Source organism: Lissotriton helveticus, chromosome 7 (genome assembly GCF_964261635.1).
Source record: "Lissotriton helveticus chromosome 7, aLisHel1.1, whole genome shotgun sequence".
Classification (NCBI taxonomy): Eukaryota; Metazoa; Chordata; class Amphibia; order Caudata; family Salamandridae; genus Lissotriton; species Lissotriton helveticus.
In genome coordinates this window covers 1,900,309,095-1,900,333,722 of record NC_136068.1, presented here as the reverse complement: position 1 = coordinate 1,900,333,722, position 24,628 = coordinate 1,900,309,095, and the positions used below count along the sequence as shown (strand labels likewise).

General features: G+C 44.6%; 1 protein-coding gene across 20 annotated transcripts in view; it reads left to right on the top strand.

Moving 5' to 3' along the window:
* The window catches only part of LOC144770864 (uncharacterized), a 185,134-nt gene that overhangs the window by 80,505 nt on the left and 80,001 nt on the right, over positions 1 to 24,628 (top strand). For 7 of the 20 annotated variants that reach the window (XM_078655661.1, XM_078655644.1, XM_078655650.1 and 4 more), the window contains exons 2-5: positions 2,412 to 2,450; positions 2,554 to 2,604; positions 19,499 to 19,537; positions 19,641 to 19,691. The exons of 1 other annotated variant lie outside the window; for it this stretch is intronic. In XM_078655661.1, the coding sequence (XP_078511787.1) occupies positions 2,412 to 2,450; positions 2,554 to 2,604; positions 19,499 to 19,537; positions 19,641 to 19,691 (180 nt within the window). The remainder of the gene's footprint in view (positions 1 to 2,411; positions 2,451 to 2,553; positions 2,605 to 19,498; positions 19,538 to 19,640; positions 19,692 to 24,628) is intronic. 12 more of the 20 variants (XM_078655649.1, XM_078655643.1, XM_078655654.1 and 9 more) reach the window with 7 other exon arrangements.

Below are 24,628 nucleotides of genomic sequence, written 5' to 3'. Positions count from 1 at the left end.
GTGGAATTTAGCAGGGGCTTGAGGCTGGCGAAGGAGAGTTCGGCGAGGTGAAGGAGGTTCATTAGATCCCGGATGGAGTAGTGGATGCTCTGTATTAGTATGGTGGCTTTGGAGTGCAGAGTATCGGTGTCCATAAAAGTGGGGGGCATGGTAGAGGTGCTAGGAGGGTTAGGATGGGCTGAGTTAGGGAAGATAGGAGGCGTGGATTGTGGGCTCGAAGGGCTAGCTTGCCCTGCATCGTAGGTAGTTTGAGGCGTACCGGACTCAGAGTCCGAGTGGGGAGCTTGGCGGGAGGAGACCGAGGGTCTTGTGTCGATTGCGTTAGCAAGGCCTATACATGAACTCAGGGGGTTAGGACGGGCTGTGTTAGAAGCCATGGAGACCCTGAGATAGAGGGGAGGAGGATTGGATCAGTACAATGCCGCTTTTGTATAGGGCGATGGTAGGTCAGCTCGCAAGGTTACGGAGGGCGCTATTGTGAGCTTAGTGCCGTAGGGAATGTTCCTGGTTGAGCGTACATTAAGGAGATGCGAAAAGGCATTGTGCCAAGAGGGGATTCTTCTGGAGTAGAAGACGAGGTCGTTGATGACTGTGCCATTGTTCGCACTGAGGCATAGATCAGAGATCAGTGTCTCAGGGTGTTTTTTCAGGGTAAGGTGTTTGAAGGTTTTTGTAGCAGTTTTGGAGAGTTTTGGGGGGTAAGCCAGGGTGTAAGAGTTTGCCCCAGTCGCGGTCAGGCAGGACCAACCATGATAAATAGGATAGGGCACAGTAGGAGAGACCGGGTCGGTAAGTAGCAGATGTCCTTATGACCTCGGTCAGTGAGATAGTAACTGGCGTAACTATCTAGCCCATCACAAACAACTTTAAGTAACTGTTCGGGTGCAACTAACATGGTCCTACACAGTACAATCTAGAATAGCAAAACAATTACTTTTTCTATAATAAATTAAGCATGGCTAAAATGAAATACACTGAGGCCCTCAATCAAGCTTACTACAAAACATTTTCAGGCACCTATTCAGTATGGTAAAAAATACATACACATACAACAATTCAAGAATAAAATCCACAAACTCTCAGACACATACTGATATGAAAAATATACGCATGCAGCAGATCAAGACTAGCAAAAACATACTCTTCTGTAGTAAATTAAGCATGGCATAAATGAAAATACTCAGGCAGACACATACTGGCATCAGCAAATTCAATATGGCATTTCAACAAATTCAAATACAAGATTCAAAGTCCCCTGTGAGCGACTTCCCTCCCCAAATTACTCTGAACAACAGATAAACAGTCTAGATATCTCCTGCCTGCTAGAAGCTGGTTGACTTGAAAAGGGTGAAGCAAAAATTGCTGGTTCCAAATGCAGTGAGCCCAAGAGAGACCAAGGTGCACAGAGGTGGTGTTTTCAAGTCTCTCATGTAGTACCGTTCTTGTTCTGTCACAGGTAATAAACTAATCCAGAATTAGGATGCTCTAGCTTCCAGCAGCATAATAACGCATTGTGCCCAAACAATCAAAATTGCTCATTGATGCCACAAACTGGGCGACGCTGAGGGACGTGCTGCTGCTTCCTGCTTCTTCTGTGTGTAGCCAAAAGAAATGCTCATTGCTTGGTCCAATGAGCTACTCTTTTGATTACAACCAATGAGAAAAACTCAGTAAAGAAAGGTAGCAAAGCACAAACCAGACCAAGTGACCCCACGTATCATGGAGGCACGTCCAAGTGGAAGTACTGTGCTGCTGTCAAATGGTCGCCGCGCACCATCCTGACACAAAAGATAGCAAATGGTAAGACAGTGCATGCACCAAAACATTGAGCATGTAGGTCAACTTCAAGAAATGCTCCCATAGTTCCAGGCAGCACATGAACTCCTCATACAATGAGTGGCAATCCAACTTATAGAAATGCTGGTTTCAATCCAGGGGACACCATTAAAATGCAATCCAAAATGGTGGGGCTCCCAGAGCATTTCTGATCCCTTGAAGCTTTAATGTCTTTACCTCAGAGTGTGCCTCCACATTTCTTCAGCAGATTCATGATTTCCATAACCTTGCACCTTGTTCCTCACACGTGGTTACAATTCTTGATCTCGCCAGTGTAATAACGGAAGATAATCACGAGTAAACATGTAATGATGCAACCAGTAATATAGAAAATAAAGGTATTATTTATTGTACAGGATAATATTGGGTTGCAGGTAGGGTAGATGCATAGCCCTAACAGGAGTATCATCCTTGCTATTCAGTCCACTTACAGCAACTGACATTCATTCCCACCAGGCACTCATCAACATTCTATTACATCACACTCACACTTACTGAGCAGCAGGGAACTGGAAACCAAGGAGAGGATGCATTGAAACAAATCAAGATACCACACATGTCTTTTCTTTCCACAGAGCTCCTGGAACCTGCGATCCTTTTGGAGGACTTTGACGGTAACATGACAAACTTGGTATTAAGTGAACATGCAATTGGGCACCTGCGCCGTACCTTCTGCAAGTGATTACAAGTTCCTTTTATATTCTTTCTTTCTTACAGGTTATTCAACCAAATCCACTGAGGAGAATTTAGGATCTGCAAACAAAACAGGTGAGTCACGCAGTGAAGAGTTTCTGGCAAGCGAGGTGTTAGGGGCTGTAAGGGTTTGACACAGAGCTTCTTCTCCTGCCAAGCCTTTCAGATAACGAGGACAGCAGTGAGTTGGCTGTGGCCTTTAATAGTTTGCCAATGCATAAAATGGCTGCCGGTCACATGATAACTTTAACTTCTCATGAGTAGCAGTCAGTTGGGCTTGTTCTGGAGGGAATGCATAAGCACTCCTTTCAGCATGTAGTGCTTCCAACAGGGCATAGTAAAGCTCATGAATAATGAGCACATGGAGGAGTTTTGGGTGTCCTCACCTAGATGTCTACTGACTTCCTGCCTCAGTGTTTCTTCCTAAATAAGACAAAATGGCTGACTTGATTTTCTCATTTGGAAATGCTGCTGGTTTACACTGTAAATGTAATTTACAATGGTTGATAGATTGTGAATTGTTTGCGGGCAGCTAAAGTTATTTGTGGTGGTTGAATCACGTGATTTGGAGCTAACACTTACACTGGAGAGTGCGCGGGGTTGACTGGAAAATCAGCGCCCCTCTGGGGTAATACAGAGTCCTGAAATTAGTCAAGCAGTAGTTGAATTCCCCGGCCAGACAATTGGAGGACGTTTGATTGGGTCCAGGTTTTTAGTGTAACTCCCCTAGCAGATTGTGTCTTCTTGTTTTGTGACACATCTGCTACTTCTCCACATACTGTACCCGAATCTTTTCTCAATTCTTGGTTCTCCTGTCTGGAGGCACCTCTAATTTCTAGACTGTAACTGTCCAAAATAGTGTTAAACACCCTGTTGGTGTCCATTGCTCAGGCCTGGTAGTAACTAGGGCTTGCAATTTGCCAGGTACCTACCAGGACATGTTTCAACCAGCAAAGGTAACAGATGCACTAATCTGTCGTCCAATGCAGAGAAGTGTTGCCACCTATGCCCATACTGAAGAGAGTGGAACAAAGGGTTGACATTACACTGATGTAAAGAACCACGTTTTTAGGCTCTTTCTAAATTTGAGGAGATTGGATTCTTTCTTCAGCATGGTTGGCAAAGAGTTCAATAGGCTGGCAGTTGTAGCCAAGAAACTCTTCCCTCCCCCATCAAAACTTGTTGACTCTAAGAACAATTACATTTCCCAGTTTGACAGATCTGAGGGCTCTAGCTGGAGTGTATGGCTTTAGAAATTTCTTCAGCTGTGTTGGCCTGGGTTGTTAAGAGATTTGAAAGCAATACATAATGATTTAAATTGAATCCTCTTGGCTACGGATACAGACTAACGCTGTGGAGACTGAATCAAATTTAGGGATGCCCAACAGTATTCTTGCTGCTGCATTCTGAGCCATTTGAAGTTTGTTATTGCTGCGCCTCGGAGCACTGGAGAAGCAGGCGTGGTGGTCCTGGTAGTAAATCTGTGCTTTTGCCTTAACTGTGATGTGGCAGAAGCTTACTAGCCATTTGCTGATCAAAAACAACCTGATAATCTGCATAACATTGTGGTAGGGCCACAACACAACATTCCTGATCATGCACACTTTATGTCTAAGCAATTTTGCTGGACCTTCAATCTCATTGAACAAAGCAATTCCAGAGAGGCAAAAAAAGAAATTCTAAATCCTTCCCTTCTATCCCTCCACTATCATTTTCAATCCAAATAACTGACTAACATATTCACCACTCAATTTACTTTCATATTTCTCTATACTAATTCACCACTAATCATTTATATAGTACTTGCCGGAAAAGCGCTTCAACACCCCATCAAGGGTAGCAAGTGCTATATAAATGGAAATTTTTTCCCTCTTCTATCCCTCTGCTATCCTTCTCAATCCAAATAACTGACTAACCTATCCACCACTTAAATTACTTTCATATTTTCACTATACTAATTCACCACTAATTCTTTATGGGTTCCGGAGTAGCCTGCTACTCACCGGAAAACCGCTTCAATGCATTATATGGGGTATTAAGCGCTATATAAATGCAATTACAATACATTACAGTACAATTTTTGTTACAAACGTTTGCTTATAACTGGACATATGAGCGTAAGGCCCAATATACTAAAGTGTTATGTAATGGTGTCACCCAGAGGAGTTTAAATTGTCGTGCATCGATAAGGTCAAATTAGATGAGTTTGAGATGTCCCTTACCTACTTTTATAACTATGACTTCAGTATACTAGTGCACGGATCCTGACATTAGGGCAGATCCATCACTGCCTTATCAGGCTAAGAAAGAACTTTCTTAATACAGAGAACTTCTAGTTTTCAGGTGGATTCTTGATCTATAAAGTGTCCCATTGGTCCAGAGCAGAACCCAATAAGGCACGATCCTTCCCAGTCTGCCAGTAGTTAAAATTAAGACCATATTAACAGTCAAATGTGCCATGGAGCTTTGTAAGGAGTTGACCAAATGGACTGAAGACACAGGAAGCTCTACTCTTGGAAGGTGGTCCTCTGATGAGGGTATTTGTTTTCTAACTCTGTTCCAACTCTGTTCCATCACTGGGCCCATCTGTTGTCACTACAGCCTAATTCTTCAATGTAGCTTTAATTTCTGCTCCCTTTCCTCATGCTTTACATTCCCTAATAAAGTGACTGCAATGAATACAATACATGCGGATCTTAAGCTTTATTTTCCTTTATTGTCTCTCTCTTCAAGTGACAGGGGGCCCCATATACTGTTCACTTGAATAGGTTCTTCCACATTAATTTTAGTGGCATCATCAGTTAGAGGTTCGCTAAGTCAAGCAACAACATTAGAACATGTTTTAGTTTCCTCCTGAGACCTTGGCAAAAGATGGACACATACTTTCCAACTAACCATTCTGTTTCCAAAATTATTCTGCTGAAGATGGTATGTACGATAGTGGGTCCTGAAATCCTTTCTTCAGAGTCTGTAACTCTTTATCCAAAGACAAGGCATGAATGTTCCTGTCAAATCACCTTTACATTTTTCAACACATTCTTGTAATTGTACAAGATTGGATCATTCTTTTCGATTATTGGTATTAACCAACTTGTTGTTGTCAAGATTCAGACACTAATCTGTGCTCTTTATACTGGAAGAGTGGCACACAACCACTGAGACGTTTAGCTGCCTTCTCTACCACCTCTCTGGACTAGCCTAGCATTTCTACACATACACTAGTACAAGGAATCCAGGGGAAAGTGAGTAAGAAAACAAGGAGAAGGAAGAAGAACGAAGGGCGCTGAGTACTAGTGCTCCAGGATGTAGGATGATGAGTTATCATCTCTGTCAATGCTTGGTGCGAGTACATAATATAATTATGATAATTATAATTAATCGTTCCTTGGTGGGCTTCCCGCTCTGCTGTGTCCTGTGGCAGTGTGCCTCCATATCATCGGAGGGGGGCCTCTCTGCGTAGCACCCCTTGGCATTCAACCTTGGAGTGAGGACCCTTACCTCTCCATCGCTGCTGCCCACGAAGGCCCCGACATCTGGGATACCATCCGAAGATTTTGACGGTGCGCCCCACTGCTGCACTAACACTCGACTACTATAGTTCCTGCAGTGCGCGCCTGAAGGCGGTGAGCGGACATGGCACGCTCCTGATTCTACGACTCTCACTGTGGGGGGTGGAGTTGATACCTGCCTGACCTCGCTGTCCTCACTCCCCGGGTTTCTTGGTGATGGCCTCTATCATTGTACACCCGTCTGCGCATGCCTAGCCTTGCCCTTCACTTGCGACCTGGCATCTGGGGTGCATGAGCCTCATCGACGGCCTACTTACATACCTCTGACTAGTAGCGATCCTCCTACTATCAAGCGCGGCCACATCTTAACCTTTGCTGGCCTACAGGTGCTGGTCTACGCCACTTGGGTCCTCCTGATAATTCCTCCTGGAAACAGCGTAAACCTGCAAAGGTTACCCAGCTCTGTGGTGATGCTTTTACAATCTGGGCCCTGATCGCATCGACGCTAGGTTGGCCTCGGTCTTTTCCACAAGGGATCTCCCTTGTAGACGCTTGCTCTATACTTTGCTCAGAAGGGAGCTATTTTCAACTGTGGCACTGAGGGAGCCTGCGGTGTGCTGATACATCCGAGTACGAGGACATACTGGACTGTGCCTCTAACATGGGGAAAAGCCCGCATGACTAACCACGCCTCACATTTGAACCCGGAAAACCGGTAGAGCCAATCAACATGCAGCATTTTGACTCTGAGACTGACCGTCCAAATGATCACCTCACTAACATTGATAAAACTCTTCTAGCCATGCAGGCCAGCCTGTAGTCCATTGATGGAAAATTCGACCATCTTATTCTTCACATGGATCATATGTCTTCTAAACTAGATAAGCATACGCTGCGGCTGGAGGAGGCGGAGACACACATTTCAGATGCCGAAGACTGTCTGCAGCAAGTCACTAACAGAGCGTCCTCCTGTCATACAGGCTCATAATGAATATTTAGAAGCCAGATCGCGGCGCAACAATGTGCGCATTATGGTCCTGCCAGAGACTACGAATACATGCCGTCTAGAGACTGTTGTGGAAAAGCTTCTACGAGATATTTTTGGGTCACAGCAGTTGTCTCAAGTTTTCATTGTAGAGCAAGCTCATCGCTCCCTGGCGGCGCACCCTCCTCTGGGCGCTCCACCTTGCCCCATAATTACTCGCCTATTAAACTATAGGGACGGCGATACGGTGCTCCATCTAGCAAGGGAGAAGGGTACTCTGGAGGTGCAGGAGGCCCGCAGGGAATACCAGCCTGCCAAGAAATTGCTTCTTTCTGCGCTCATACCATACGCCATGCTCTACCTGGCGAGGTTGCACGTGGAGGACAATGGAAAATTCAAATTCTTCACTTGCCTGAAATCGGCTTTGGACTTTGCTAAATCAGTCCCCCGGCGTAACTGTTTCCCCAGACACGCAGAGAGTGACGAAGCTGCTGAGCATGGCAACCTCGCAGCTGGACAGTGACAACTCTGATTTAGACCTTGGATGGGGTGGGAGGGCCCCCTGAGATGGGTCATGTGTACTGTCAGCATTTAACGCCTCTTTCCATACTGTGATTCATATTCTCCTCCGGTGTATTACTTAGCTCACTGTGTTGGGGGGATCTCCCTCCTGTGCTCCTATATGGTATGTGATGCGGGGATTAGGAAAGGCATTGTTCGACAACTCAGCCACCTCCTAATTTCAACGGGAGGGAGTTTGTGCTCCGGCATCCCCTTTCTATGGTTGTACCCTGACGCTGGTTCTTCCCTTGGCGCTGTCCTTGGGATTTGGTTCTGGGAGTTTGGAATGGCTTTGGCGTGTTGGGGTTGCTAAAGTGGGTGAGGGAAGGGGGTGGAAGGTTTTCCTATGGGGATTGTTTATGTGGCTACATATTTTTCCTATCCTGCTAGATATTACTCACACAGTCTGTTCATGTTCTGAACATGAGGTTGCTTCCGCTTACTACATATTCTAGTATTGGGCTACACAGTAATGGTTTGACGATTTCTTGTCTCTCACGTGGATCGGGCGGGGCACATAATTCTCCCCCAAAAATTCGACAGGTGATAGGTTATTTAGAACGTCATAGAATTGACGTTAACCTCCTGGTAGAAACACATCTTAGAAATTTTTGTGATAAGCTGGTTGGGGCCCGATGGGCTGGCTATCACCTGGTTTCCTCCTACTCCTCTTATAGCCGGGGGGTACTCACCTTAGTGAAGAAGGGGCTTCCGTTTACTGTACATCGCACCCATGTCGATTCTGCGGGTTGTTATGCTATGGTACATGAGACTGGCAGGCAAACTAGTCACCATTGTGAACTCCTATGGTCCTAATGTTGATGACCCTGGGCTGTTCCGGAACCTTCTTGCGGTGTTACGCGATTGGCCTGATGCGGTGATCCTTTGGGGGGGGAGACCTAAATACACATCTAGACCCTAGCAAAGATAAGTCTAGTGGTAGAGAGGGGCCTTCCCCAGGTGCAGCTCGGGTGATCAACGATGGGATGGCAGAACTTGGTTTGCTGGACATATGGCGCCTTAGGCATGAAGAGACACTCGAGGGCACACATATCTCCACGGTCCATGGCAGTTAGTCTTGCCTTGATTATTGACTGACGAGCGAGGGGGCGGCGGACTTAGTGATAGATGTGGAAAGCCTGCCGCACACACTTTCAGATCACTGTTCTGTTCAGCTCACTTTCTGTGTTCCTCAACAAGTTCTGCGAGCCTTTACCTGGCACTTCTGCCCTGAGGCGCTGCTAGACCCCCTCTATTTGGAAGCTATTCGTAAGGCCAGTATTCAATACTTTGATCAGAACAAGGGATCTGTCAATAGCGCAGGGACATTGTGGGAGGGGTTCAAGGTCACCGTCCGAGATGCCTGCATTAATACATCAGCTGGTATTTTAAAGGACATACTGGGCCAATTAACTAGGGTGGAGAGTACACTGACCAACCTCAAACATGACTATGAGTGGGTACCATGCGAAGCGACCCTAGCATCCATTAAGGAAGCCATTCTGGAGCATGCTAGGCTAGCGGACAAAGAGTTACGATATACATCGAAACGGGCTGTGGTTCGCTCATATGGGAAGGGCGGGAGACCAGGACATCACTTGGCCACTAAGATTACACATCGCATGAATCAAGGCGTAATCACTAAGATCACAGATGAGGCTGGTAAGGATCACTACAGTGTCACAGACATATTGGAACAGTTCAGGCAAACATATGCTACACTATACACTTCACAGGGCGAGACGGTCACTGATTAATTAGAATCCTATCTGTCACAGGTGGCTATTGCTTGGCTGTCAGAGGGGCAAAGAGACTATCTAGGTCAACCTATTACAGGGGAAGATATTTGAATGGCCGTAGCCTCCCCCTAATAAGAAAGCTCCTGGACTGGACGGCCTTCCTTCTGAGTTCTACAAGGCCTATGCTGAGGAAATCACCTCATTCATGATAGAAATGTACGTGGAGGCATACGATACAGGCATACTCCCCCCTTAGACAAACCACCTGCTTATTGCGACTCATACGGTTCCCTGTCGCTCATTACCACAGATGTCAAAATGTTAGCGAAGATACCGGCCACCCGCCTTCAACCACTCATGCAGAATCTGGTGTTGCCTGACCAGTCTGGGTTTATCCCTACACGGTCCACCTCCCACAATCTCTGCACACTATTTGCACTCTTCCACACTCTTTCTCCTGATCTTCCGGCGGCAACAGTCATGTTTGATGCTGCCAAAGCGTTTGATTCAATAGAATGGGGATACCTGTTTTACATATTCCCAAAGGATGGGATTCTCTCCCTTTTTTATCAACTGGGTACGACTCCTCTATATGCGCTCCACAGCACAGATTCGAGTTGGAGGACACACCTCGGAAACATTTTTTATTACTGGGGCACCAGACAGGGGTGCCCCCTTCCGCTACTCCTGTTTGCATTGACGCTGGAACCGCTGGCCTGTCTCATTAGGCAATGTCATAAATACGCGGCCCTCAATTTACACCACTGTCCTCTCATTATATGCAGATGATATTTTGCTTTTTATTCAAGAACCCTGCACTCATCTGGCGCCGATTCTGCGAGAGTACATTTGCTATGCTAGATTTTCCGGGCTACATATCAACTGGTCGAAGTCGATGGTGCTGCCGCTGTCTTTATCCATGCACCCACATGAACTAGAATTCCCCATCGAGTGGGCAACGAAGTCGGTTAGATATCTGGGCATCTGGGTCCACCGTGATTCAGGCAGAGTCCTCCTTGAAAACTATGGCACTGCTGTAACTTTGCTGGAGCAACAAGTTGATCGGTGGATCCATCTTCCTCTCTCCTCGGTCCGGGCTACATATCAACTGGTCGAAGTCGATGGTGCTGCCGCTGTCTTTATCCATGCACCCACATGAACTAGAATTCCCCATCGAGTGGGCAACGAAGTCGGTTAGATATCTGGGCATGTGGGTCCACCGTGATCCAGGCAGAGTCCTCCTTGAAAACTATGGCACTGCTGTAACTTTGCTGGAGCAACAAGTTGATGGGTGGATCCATCTTCCTCTCTCCCTCGGAGATCGTATTGCCTTAATGAAAATGGTGGTGTTGCCTAAATTTTGATATTTTTTTAATAATATACCGATCCATCTCTCCCATAATTTTTTTAAAACAGTTCACTGCTTCTCCATCTGATTTGGGATGGAAAGCAGGCCCGAGTGGGCTGGCGCACTCTAACCCTAGATTACAAGCACGGGGGATTCGGAGTTCCAGATATTTACATGTATTACTTATGCGCACATGCGCAATACACGCATTATTGGTTCACTTCTCATAACTTTAACCCGCATGTGGCGTGGAACACTGGGGCGCACACCCCATCCCATTAAGCTCCATGTTAATGCATAAACGTAGAACTACGCCCCGCGCCACCTTCAACTCTGTTAACTCAACGATTGCAGCATGGCAGGCTTTGGGTCGCTTGGCTGGGAAGCTGCTGCTATACTCCCCGCTGCTCCCTATTGCTTACCATGAGAACATGTCAGTGACACATTAGCCAGGAGCTTTGCGCATATTGGTCAAGGTGAGCATTGACAAAATGCAGGATTTGTACCCTAATGGCACTTTTTTGACATCCGTTGACACTGATTATATTCAGCGTCAGACTTTGTTATTCACATTCTCGTTACATAGATTAAACAAGCATTTGCAATGCAATAGGTCTCGCATTAGGAAACTTTGAGCTATTGGTATTGTAAATGACAAATTTGTAATTGATGTGTTGGTTTTGAAAATAGCGAATTTAATAGCTTTGTCATTTACAATGCCAGTAGTTATAACTTTCGCAAATGTGACACTTATAGCATTTATAATGCAATATGTGTTGTATTTACGTGACTTAGATGTATTGGTATTACAAATAACAATGCCTTTTAATTTTTTTAATAATTAACACTTAAATAAAAGTGATTTTAATTTATAATGGCAATAGCTTTAACTTTTGTGAAGATTATGTTCAGTGTATTATATTGTGACGAAAATCCAAGAACAGAAGTGAAATATTAACATCTTTTTGTGACATTTGTAATAAAGCTTGAAACATTGAGAGAACATATTTGAACCAGTTGTTGTTAAATGGTTGCACAGATTGATGCTGTGGTGGCGCTGATTGATGTTGTGGTGGCGACGAGTGATGCTGTGGCGTTCAGTGATGCTGTGGTAGCGCATAGTGATGTTGTGGTGCCCCTGAGTGATGCTGTGGTGGTGCTGAGTGATGCTCTGGTGATGCGATAGAGTGAGTGCAATAGATAGATAGAGTGAGGGCGATAGATAGATAGAGGGCGGCGATACATAGAGGGAGGGCGATAGATTGATAGAGTGAGGGTATAGATGGAGTGAGGGCGATAGATAGAGTGAGGGCGATAGATAGATAGATAGAGTGAGGGCGATAGATAGATAGATAGATAGATAGATAGATAGATAGATAGATAGATAGATAGATAGATAGAGTAATTATATGACGTGTAATTATAGGGCACTGAGTGGTATGGGGAGTGTATGTTGCGTTGAGCGCTGTGTAAATATGTAGCATCACACAACACATCCCCCCTTTAAACCTCAGCCTCTTTGATCACCCTCTTTGTGTTGCAGTTAAATGAGAGAATGACGAGCTTTATCCTGAATCAGAGGATATTACTCTGAGGTGGAGCCCAGCTGCAAGCCATCAAAAATGAATGAATAGAGCGCTAGGGTCAGCTCGGGCCATGAAAGACTGTTTTGATCAAAATAAAGAGTAAACAGACTCGGTCCTCTTCTTCTCGCGACCCTGCTGCCGGAAGTTCTTCAGCCAGGACAACACGGCATGTGGGCAGAAACCATTGCTGTAGAGAGCTATTTAAAACAAGTTAATTACGTGCTTTGAGCCTTGCAGTAAAGATTGTAATCTCTTGGCTCGCAGCATCTGTGAGATGCAAATGAACAACCAGCAGGATGATAAGCTCCTAAAAAAAATATAGGTTACTGCTAAAGTAAGGGGTAAAAAGACAATATCTCCAACGCATTCGCACATTTTTAAATGCACGCTAAATGTAATTATCTTTTTAAACTTGAGATAAAAGAATACTTAATGTTTGAAAAGTACTGACCAAGAGAGTCTGTGACGCTCGCTGCTGACATCAGCTCTGATGGTATAGTTTCCCAAATTCAACGAAAATTAGGGACCCAGGAGAGTCTGTGACGTTCACTGCTGACATCAGCTGTGATGGAATAGTTTCCCAAATCCAACAATAAGTACGGACCCATGAGAGTCCGTGACGCTCGCTGCTGACATCAGCTCTGATGGTATAGTTTCCCAAATCCAACGAAAATTAGGGACCCAGGAGAGTCTGTGACGTTCGCTGCTGACATCAGCTGTGATGGAATCGTTTCCCAAATCCAACAAAAAGTACGGGCCTCAGAGAGTCCATGACGCTCGCTGCTGACATCAGCTGTGATGGAAGTTTCCCAAATCCAACAATAAGTACGGACCCATGAGAGTCCGTGACGTTCGCTGCTGACATCAGCTGTGATGGAATCGTTTCCCAAATCCAACAAAAAGTACGGGCCTCAGAGAGTCCATGACGCTCGCTGCTGACATCAGCTGTGATGGTGTAGTTTCCCAAATCCAACGAAAAGGTGGGACCCAGGAGATCTGTGATGCTCGCTGCTGACATCAGCTGTGATTGAATAGTTTCGTAAATCCAACGAAAGGGTGGGACCCAGGAGATCTGTGATGCTCGCTGCTGACATCAGCTGTGATTGAATAGTTTCGTAAATCCAACGAAAGGGTGGGACCCAGGAGATCTGTGACGCTCGCTGCTGACATCAGCTGTGATTGAATAGTTTCCCAAATCCAACGAAAAGTACGAACCCAGGAGAGTCCGTGACGCTCGCTGCTGACATCAGCTCTGATGGTATAGTTTCCCAAATCCAACGAAAATTAGGGACCCAGGAGAGTCTGTGATGCTCGCTGCTGACATCAGCTGTGATGGAATAGTTTACCAAATCCAATAAAAAGTACGGTTTTCCCAAATCCAATGAAAAGTAGGGACCCAGGAGAGTCCGTGAAATAACAGAAAATAAAACGAAGCAAGCACTGGGCTTTACTGTCACACTGTTTTGTTCTGTGCCGCCTGCAGAATAAAGTTAAGTAGTTGTTCTGCCTGCAAAATGAAGTAAGCATTTGGCCACCATAAAAATGACTTAATCTCCCTGTGCCTGAATGTGTCCTTGTGTAAGGTAATCTGTTCTCATTTATAGCGCTCCAACATTATAAATAAAACCTAATAGCACTTATTTGAGGGGGGAGTAACATGTAACAAACTATGCAAGTAAATATTCATAAAACTGAATGAATGCCGAATCAGATAGCTGCTCGTTTATATTTCTGCTTTGTCGCAGTTACTACAATCACCTTGAACGAATTACAGCAGGATTAGGAAAGTGTGCCACTCCTCTGTGTATTAACAAGTGTTTTCTTGAGCACGGCATCCAAGTCAAAAACGTTCTTGTATCCAGTTGGGTATGGAGTCCGTGCAATGCCAAGGTCCGGACAACCTCCCCTGGAAGCAGCACAGGAGACATACAAGTGATTTTAAACATAGGGGTCGTTTAGGAATGTAACTAGCTTAAATTATGAGTCTATTTGGAGGATTATAGTTGGAAAGGGCTAGGTTGGTTGCCAGACAACGGACGTAGTGCCCTCTGCTGGCCTACTTACAAATCTTTGTTGGCCGGATCTATTAACTTCATGGGAACGTGCCTCTTTGTTGATGCTCTATTAAAGTCGGGAAGGAAACGGGCTGTGCTCCTGTCAACAGCCCAGCCAGCCCGTAACAGGGTCTGGTGTCTTCGAGCCCAGAATTAGCAAATCCAAAGATTGCAGACCGGATCATTCCGGACCCGAAGGCACTCGGAATTGCGGGCAGAATTCTGGCCGGAGATATAGCTCTGCCCGACATTCTGCAATGGGTAATGAGGGCTAATTAACTAAAATCCAAATGTTTTTTCTATTGTAAAACAATGCCGATCTGACATGAAATTTGAGAGAGGGGAACTGGAGGCCCTTCCGAGCCCCCTTTAAGGGTGTGGTCACGTTCACTGTGATCTGGAGTACCGTCTCAATAATGCACGTTGGAGTGGCACCTTTATTTTCACAAAACACATGTATATCAATAAAGCATATTGCTAAAGAACACTCTTTGAGAAAACCTGGCTTCACTGTGCCAGGAGTATATGCAAGATATCAATTGTTTCTAAAATATTGTGAGGCAAACAGAAGTGGCTATCTACTACAATATGAGGTTCAGTTTAAATTGGAAGCTTTAAGAAGACATTAAAACCTGTTCAAGAGAATACTTTGCATTCACACAACTTTCCTGAAGAGAACCATCATTGCAGGTTTAAGCATTTTGGCAAGAACAAAAACATCAGAGGCTAAGATCCTTGAGAGGTCCAATTGAATTTAGCTGGATTATACAGAGTATATTTCTATTAGACCTAGTGCCTAGAAGGCCCTAACTAAGGAGAGTAACCCTACAAGATCTGATGCAGCAGAGATACCTTAAGAATGCAAGGGATTGGGTGTGGATAGAAAACTACTTGGTACTGTCAAGATTTCTAAGAGAAATAAAGACATTATCTTATTCAGGAAGGCATCACCTGATAGAATAGGCTTTTCAGTCCCAAATCAGATATACTGCCAGCCGGAGAACCACCAAAAGACAGCTTGGAGAGTTCTGGCGTCTGATTGTGATGGTGAATCTTTTATACCTGAAATTGCAGAACTGACACTGTCCTGACGTACTTTCTGACGCAGGTGGTTTGACCGCATTGTCCTAGGACAGTGGGGGCGGTCAGGTGTCCTAACGGTTGGTTGGCCATGCTTGACCGCAGAACATAAACAAAGATCATTTTGTTCTGTACATATTTCTAAAACTGTATGTGAGAGCGGAACTTACGTCAGGTGCTAGTATTGCAAGACGTTGCGGCTTTTATATCCGCAAGCTAAGTTTCAAAACAATTTTTCAGTAAAAAGTCCCAGGATGTGCCAACTTGTACCAGCTGGGTTTGTGTACGTGTGTGTGGGCGTTGGTCTTGATGCTGTGGAAAGTTACTGTATTTTGTGGTGGCTCAATTTACCTCGTTCTTTTCAGTGCAACAGAAATTGACGTTTAACTTTATTGTGGGCCTAGTGTATTTTGTTAGCCTAAGGCGCTGTTTTGGCCTTTGGCTTGGGTCTATAACCCCGAATTTCGGGGAATTTGTGGGATTTCATTTGCTGATTATACATGGCGAAAAGTGAGGGTTTTAAAGCATATTTTCAGATTCTCTCTGGTGGGGCCATATAGGACCTTAATACTATCAAGGTTGATAAAATACTCTTCTTGGTAATCAGATGGTAGAACGTGATTTTAACCCTTCATCAAATTGTGACGCTGCTTTTAATAATGAATTTGTTTATTTTATTAAGCCCTTCAGAGACAGGCTGTTAGAAATACAACTTAAACTGTGCATTTCCTGAACTCAACACCCCCTCCGTCTGAAAACAGAGGCGTTCTCATTTATTTATTTATTTATAAAGTTTTATGTAGCGCAAACATGATCCCAAAGGATATCAGCGCGCTTTACAGTTTGAAGGAAAGGAAGGTAACAATTCAGTACATGAGTCAAATGGGGAATCTACATAGACATTGAATCAAATAGGGCTCCAATGTCTTCTCTAAAAGCAAGCACTATAGCCCCACAAGCTTAAGAAACGGTGAATAGCGGGAGTCAGAAAAACATCCTGCCTTACAGAAACAGGCGATCGCGAAAGCCATCCTATTGTTGAACTCCATTGTGCTGTACTTGCATCCGTAGAAGGTGGCGCATCCCGGTAGCCAATGTGCATGAAGTGTAAATAGAACCTGAAGCATGTTATATCCAATTTATAAAATTCCCAAATGCAGGCACACAAATAAAATTAATATTTTTTAAAATAATGTGGTTGGGAGGGGGGCTGGGCAACCATGCCAGCATTCCGATTCACGAGCAGATGGTCCTGTTTATGACCTGCAGGGTGCGTGAAGTGGTTGCTGGCAAATGGAATCAAAGCGGCCGCGGTTGCTTTGATGTTTTTGGCTTGTCTTGCTTTGGTGGAGGGGTATGGGGAGCGAATTCCTGTGCACGCGCCTGGGTCACATGAACTGTATGCGATCCGATCCGCAGTGGGTAGACTTGAAAGCAGCTTACTATAATCTCGCCAAAAACAATGCTTACGCATTGCTTCAGCGAGGCCTATAATCCAACGTTCCCTCTCAGAACCTCCTGAGTCCCATGCATTAAACACCTTGCTTATTAGGCCCACCCGGCACAAACTCATCACTAAAGTATATGGAGCTGCTAGGGAAGATAGGGCCCTCTCTGACGATAAGAGTCTGGACAAGTGGAACGAATATGTAGACCCATAGATTTCCCCTGGCGATTGGATTCACTGCTGTAGCTTGACTAGTGCCCTCACCTCCAATGGAAATCTGCCCGTTATCCATTTAAAATTCCTTCATCAAGTCTACCACACGCCCCAAAAACTTTCTAAATTCGGTCAGTGGGACACAGATGCTTGTGCACGATGTGTGGCCCTGGGTGCAGACTTTTGGCACCTGGCTTGGGCCTCTGAGCGGTGGGGGCATACTGGACTGAGGTGATTACTAGGTTGTCCAATATCCTTGGGGTTTAATTGACTTGCTCGTCGCAGGTGTGTTTGCTGGGTCTCCTCCCTTCACTGAAAGGCGCGAAAGGTAAATTGGCAAGAGTGGCACTGCTTATTGCCAAAAGGCGAGTGGCGATGGTGTGGGGTGGCAGGCAGATCCCTACAGCTCAACAATGGCTCAAAGACTTAAAGTACTGTAGGGAGAACTTAGTGTTGTATGCGGAGGAGCTGCCAGTGACCTCCCGACCGAATGACATCTGGGAGCCTTTACTGTCTTACCTACGCACCGACATACCACCTATTTCACCAGATACTCTAACTATATAAACGATACTCATGCTCAACCCATATAATGTGTGATGTTTGTGACTGTAATATCGAAGATTTGGTACATCCTTTGATATATGGTTACTGTAGCCACGGGTTATTGTTTGCAATGGTTTTTATATTGATACTGCCATCAATGGGTTTTTTCATGTCTCAAATGTGAATTGTATGAGAACTTATGACAATCCATAATAAAAAAAAGTAAATGTTTATGCGCAACTCATATTGCCCATCACAAACAACTTTAGTAAACGTATAGGCATAAACTAACATGTCCCATCACAAGCCACTTTAAGAAAATGGTTAGGCACAACTGTCTGGCCCATCACAAACAACTTTAAGGAACTGTTCGGGTGCAAATAACATGGCCCAACACAGTGCAATCCAGAATAGCATACAAATTACTTATTCTATAATAAATTAAGCATGGCTAAAATAAAATACACTAAGGCAATCAATCAAGCTTACCACAAAACATTTTCAGGCACCTATTCAGCATGGCAAAAAATACACACACATGAAAACAATTCAAGAATAAAATGCAGAAACTATCAGAAACTTACTGATACGAATAATATAAGCAGGCAGCAGATCCAGACTATCAAAAACATACTCTTCTGCAGTAAATTAAGCATGGCATTAATGTAAATACTCAGGCAGACACATACTGGCATCAGCAAATTCAATATGGCATTTCAACAAATTCAAATACAAGATTCAAAGTCCCCTGTGAGCGACTTCCCTCCCCAAATTACTCTGAACAACAGATAAACAGTCTAGATATCTCCTGCTAGAAGCTGGATGACTTGAAAAGGCTGAAGCAAAAATCACTGGTTCCAAATGCAGTGAGCCCAAGAGAGACCAAGGTGCACAGAGGTGGTGTTTTCAAGTCTCTCATGTAGTACCGTTCTTGTTCTGTCACTGGTAATAAACTAATCCAGAATCAGGATGCTCTAGCTTCCAGCAGCATAATAACGCATTGTGCCCAAACAATCAAAATTGCTCATTGATGCCGCAAACTGGCCGACGCTGAGGGACGTGTTGCTCTTTCCTGCTTCTTCCATGTGTAGCCAAAAGAAATGCTCATTGCTTGGTCCAATGAGCTACTCTTTTGATTACAACCAATGAGAAAAACTCAGTAAAGAAAGGTAACAAAGCACATACCAGACCAAGTGACCCCACGTATCATGGAGGCACATCCAAGTGGAAGTACTGTGTTGCTGTCAAATGGTTGCCGCGCACCATCCTGTCACAAAAGTTAGCAAATGGTAAGACAGTACATGCACCAAAACATTGAGCATGTAGGTCAACTTCAAGAAATGCTCCCATAGTTCCAGGCAGCACATGAACTCCTCATACAATGAGTGGCAATCCAACTTATAGAAATGCAGGTTTCAATCCAGGGGACACCATTAAAATGCAATCCAAAATGGTGGGGCTCCCAGAGCATTTCTGATCCCTTGAAGCTTTAATGTCTTTACCTCAGAGTGGTCCTCCACATTTCTTCAGTAGATTCATGATTTCCATAACCTTGCACCTTGTTCCTCACACGTGGTTACAATTGTCGATCGTCACCAGTGTAATAACGGAAGATAATCACGAGTAAACATGTAATCATGCAACCAGTAATATAGAAAATAAAGGTATTATTTATTGTACAGGATAATATTGGGTTGCAGGTAGGGTAGATGCATAGCCCTAACAGGAGTATCATCCTTGCTACTCAGTCCACTTACAGCAACTGACATTCATTCCCACCAGGCACTCATCAACATTCTATTACATCACACTCACACTTACTGAGCAGCAGGGAACTGGAAACCAAGGAGAGGATGCATTGAAACAAATCAAGATACCACACATGTCTTTTCTTTCCACAGACCTCCTGGAAACTGTGATCCTTTTGGAGGACTTTGACGGTAACATGACAATCTTGGTATTAAGTGAACATGCAATTGGGCACCTGCGCCTTACCTTCTGCAAGGGATTACAAGTTCCTTTTGTATTCTTTCTTTCTTACAGGTTATTCAACCAAATCCACTGAGGAGAATTTGGGAGCTGCAAACAAAACAGGTGAGTCACGCAGTGAAGGGTTTCTGGCAAGCGTGGTGGTAGGAGCTGTAATGGTTTGACACAGAGCTTCTTCTCCTGCCAAGCCTTTCAGATAACGAGGACAGCAGTGAGTTGGCTGTGGCCTTTTATAGTTTGCCAATGCATAAAATGGCTGCCGGTCACATGATAACTTTAACTCCTCATGAGTAGCAGTCAGTTGGGCTTGTTCTGGAGGGAATGCATAAGCACTCCTTTCAGCATGTAGTGCTTCCAACAGGGCATAGTAAAGCTCATGAATAATGAGCACATGGAGGAGTTTTGGGTGTCCTCACCTAGATGTCTACTGACTTCCTGCCTCAGTGTTTCTTCCTAAATAAGACAAAAAGGCTGACTTGATTTTCTCATTTGGAAATGCTGCTGGTTTACACTGTAAATGTAATTTACAATGGTTGATAGATTGTGAATTGTTTGCGGGCAGCTAAAGTTATTTGTGGTGGTTGAATCACGTGATTTGGAGCTAACACTTACACTGGAGAGTGCGCGGGGTTGACTGGAAAATCAGCGCCCCTCTGGGGTAATACAGAGTCCTGAAATTGGTCAAGCAGTAGTTGAATTCCCCGGCCAGACAATTGGAGGACGTTTGATTGGGTCCAGGTTTTTAGTGTAACTCCCCTAGCAGATTCTGCCTTCTTGTTTTGTGACACATCTGCTACTTCTCCACATACTGTACCCGAATCTTTTCTCAATTCTTGGTTCTCCTGTCTGGAGGCACCTCTAATTTCTAGACTGTAACTGTCCAAAATAGTGTTAAACACCCTGTTGGTGTCCATTGCTCAGGCCTGGTAGTAACTAGGGCTTGCAATTTGCCAGGTACCTACCAGGACATGTTTCAACCAGCAAAGGTAACAGATGCACTAATCTGTCGTCCAATGCAGAGAAGTGTTGCCACCTATGCCCAACTGCGTTAACTGGATGGATGCTCATGATGATGAGAAATTTGTAAAGCGCGATGAATACCCTGGGGTGTCTAGGCGCTGCCTTTGACAAATACTGGAGAGAGTGGAACAAAGGGGTGAAATTACACTGATGTAAAGAACCACGTTTTTAGGCTCTTTCTAAATTTGAGGAGATTGGATTCTTTCTTCAGCATGGTTGGCAAAGAGTTCAATAGGCTGGCTGTTGTAGCCAAGAAACTCTTCCCTCCCCCATCAAAACTTGTTGACTCTAAGAACAATTACATTTCCCAGTTTGGCAGATCTGAGGGCTCTAGCTGGAGTGTATGGCTTTAGAAATTTCTTCAGCTGTGTTGGCCTGGGTTGTTAAGAGATTTGAAAGCAATACATAATGATTTAAATTGAATCCTCTTGGCTACGGATACAGACTAACACTGTGGAGACTGAATCAAATTTAGGGATGCCCAACAGTATTCTTGCTGCTGCATTCTGAGCCATTTGAAGTTTGTTATTGCTGCGCCTCGGAGCACTGGAGAAGCAGGCGTGGTGGTCCTGGTAGTAAATCTGTGCTTTTGCCTTAACTGTGATGTGGCAGAAGCTTACTAGCCATTTGCTGATCAAAAACAACCTGATAATCTGCATAACATTGTGGTAGGGCCACAACACAACATTCCTGATCATGCACACTTTATGTCTAAGCAATTTTGCTGGACCTTCCATCTCATTGGACAAAGCAATTCCAGAGAGGCAAAAAAAGAAATTCTAAATCCTTCCCTTCTATCCCTCCATTATCATTTTCAATCCAAATAACTCACTAACATATTCACCACTCAATTTACTTTCATATTTCTCTATACTAATTCACCACTAATCATTTATATAGTACTTGCCGGAAAAGCGCTTCAACACCCCATCAAGGGTAGCAAGTGCTATATAAATGGAAATTTTTTCCCTCTTCTATCCCTCTGCTATCCTTCTCAATCCAAATAACTGACTAACCTATCCACCACTTAAATTACTTTCATATTTTCACTATACTAATTCACCACTAATCCTTTATGGGTTCCGGAGTAGCCTGCTACTCACCGGAAAACCGCTTCAATGCATTATATGGGGTATTAAGCGCTATATAAATGCAATTACAATACATTACAGTACAATTTTTGTTACAAACGTTTGCTTATAACTGGACATATGAGCGTAAGGCCCAATATACTAAAGTGTTATGTAATGGTGTCACCCAGAGGAGTTTAAATTGTCGTGCATCGATAAGGTCAAATTAGATGAGTTTGAGATGTCCCTTACCTACTTTTATAACTATGACTTCAGTATACTAGTGCACGGATCCTGACATTAGGGCAGATCCATCACTGCCTTATCAGGCTAAGAAAGAACTTTCTTAATACAGAGAACTTCTAGTTTTCAGGTGGATTCTTGATCTATAAAGTGTCCCATTGGTCCAGAGCAGAACCCAATAAGGCACGATCCTTCCCAGTCTGCCAGTAGTTAAAATTAAGACCATATTAACAGTCAAATGTGCCATGGAGCTTTGTAAGGAGTTGACCAAATGGACTGAAGACACAGGAAGCTCTACTCTTGGAAGGTGGTCCTCTGATGAGGGTATTTGTTTTCTAACTCTGTTCCAACTCTGTTCCATCACTGGGCCCATCTGTTGTCACTACAGCCTAATTCTTCAATGTAGCTTTAATTTCTGCTCCCTTTCCTCATGCTTTACATTCCCTAATAAAGTGACTGCAATGAATACAATACATGCGGATCTTAAGCTTTATTTTCCTTTATTGTCTCTCTCTTCAAGTGACAGGGGGCCCCATATACTGTTCACTTGAATAGGTTCTTCCACATTAATTTTAGTGGCATCATCAGTTAGAGGTTCGCTAAGTCAAGCAACAACATTAGAACATGTTTTAGTTTCCTCCTGAGACCTTGGCAAAAGATGGACACATACTTTCCAACTAACCATTCTGTTTCCAAAATTATTCTGCTGAAGATGGTATGTACGATAGTGGGTCCTGAAATCCTTTCTTCAGAGTCTGTAACTCTTTATCCAAAGACAAGGCATGAATGTTCCTGTCAAATCACCTTTACATTTTTCAACACATTCTTGTAATTGTACAAGATTGGATCATTCTTTTCGATTATTGGTATTAACCAACTTGTTGTTGTCAAGATTCAGACACTAATCTGTGCTCTTTATACTGGAGGAGTGGCACACAACCACTGAGACGTTTAGCTGCCTTCTCTACCACCTCTCTGGACTAGCCTAGCATTTCTACACATACACTAGTACAAGGAATCCAGGGGAAAGTGAGTAAGAAAACAAGGAGAAGGAAGAAGAACGAAGGGCGCTGAGTACTAGTGCTCCAGGATGTAGGATGATGAGTTATCATCTCTGTCAATGCTTGGTGCGAGTACATAATATAATTATGATAATTATAATTAATCGTTCCTTGGTGGGCTTCCCGCTCTGCTGTGTCCTGTGGCAGTGTGCCTCCATATCATCGGAGGGGGGCCTCTCTGCGTAGCACCCCTTGGCATTCAACCTTGGAGTGAGGACCCTTACCTCTCCATCGCTGCTGCCCACGAAGGCCCCGACATCTGGGATACCATCCGAAGATTTCGACGGTGCGCCCCCCTGCGGCACTAACACTCGACTACTATAGTTCCTGCAGTGCGCGCCTGAAGGCGGTGAGCGGACATGGCACGCTCCTGATTCTACGACTCTCACTGTGGGGGGTGGAGTTGATACCTGCCTGACCTCGCTGTCCTCACTCCCCGGGTTTCTTGGTGATGGCCTCTATCATTGTACACCCGTCTGTGCATGCCTAGCCTTGCCCTTCACTTGCGACCTGGCATCTGGGGTGCATGAGCCTCATCGACGGCCTACTTACATACCTCTGACTAGTAGCGATCCTCCTACTATCAAGCGCGGCCACATCTTAACCTTTGCTGGCCTACAGGTGCTGGTCTACGCCACTTGGGTCCTCCTGATAATTCCTCCTGGAAACAGCGTAAACCTGCAAAGGTTACCCAGCTCTGTGGTGATGCTTTTACAATCTGGGCCCTGATCGCATTGACGCTAGGTTGGCCTCGGTCTTTTCCACAAGGGATCTCCCTTGTAGACGCTTGCTCTATACTTTGCTCAGAAGGGAGCTATTTTCAACTGTGGCACTGAGGGAGCCTGCGGTGTGCTGATACATCCGAGTACGAGGACATACTGGACTGTGCCTCTAACATGGGGAAAAGCCCGCATGACTAACCACGCCTCACATTTGAACCCGGAAAACCGGTAGAGCCAATCAACATGCAGCATTTTGACTCTGAGACTGACCGTCCAAATGATCACCTCACTAACATTGATAAAACTCTTCTAGCCATGCAGGCCAGCCTGTAGTCCATTGATGGAAAATTCGACCATCTTATTCTTCACATGGATCATATGTCTTCTAAACTAGATAAGCATACGCTGCGGCTGGAGGAGGCGGAGACACACATTTCAGATGCCGAAGACTGTCTGCAGCAAGTCACTAACAGAGCGTCCTCCTGTCATACAGGCTCATAATGAATATTTAGAAGCCAGATCGCGGCGCAACAATGTGCGCATTATGGTCCTGCCAGAGACTACGAATACATGCCGTCTAGAGACTGTTGTGGAAAAGCTTCTACGAGATATTTTTGGGTCACAGCAGTTGTCTCAAGTTTTCATTGTAGAGCAAGCTCATCGCTCCCTGGCGGCGCACCCTCCTCTGGGCGCTCCACCTTGCCCCATAATTACTCGCCTATTAAACTATAGGGACGGCGATACGGTGCTCCATCTAGCAAGGGAGAAGGGTACTCTGGAGGTGCAGGAGGCCCACAGGGAATACCAGCCTGCCAAGAAATTGCTTCTTGCTGCGCTCATACCATACGCCATGCTCTACCTGGCGAGGTTGCACGTGGAGGACAATGGAAAATTCAAATTCTTCACTTGCCTGAAATCGGCTTTGG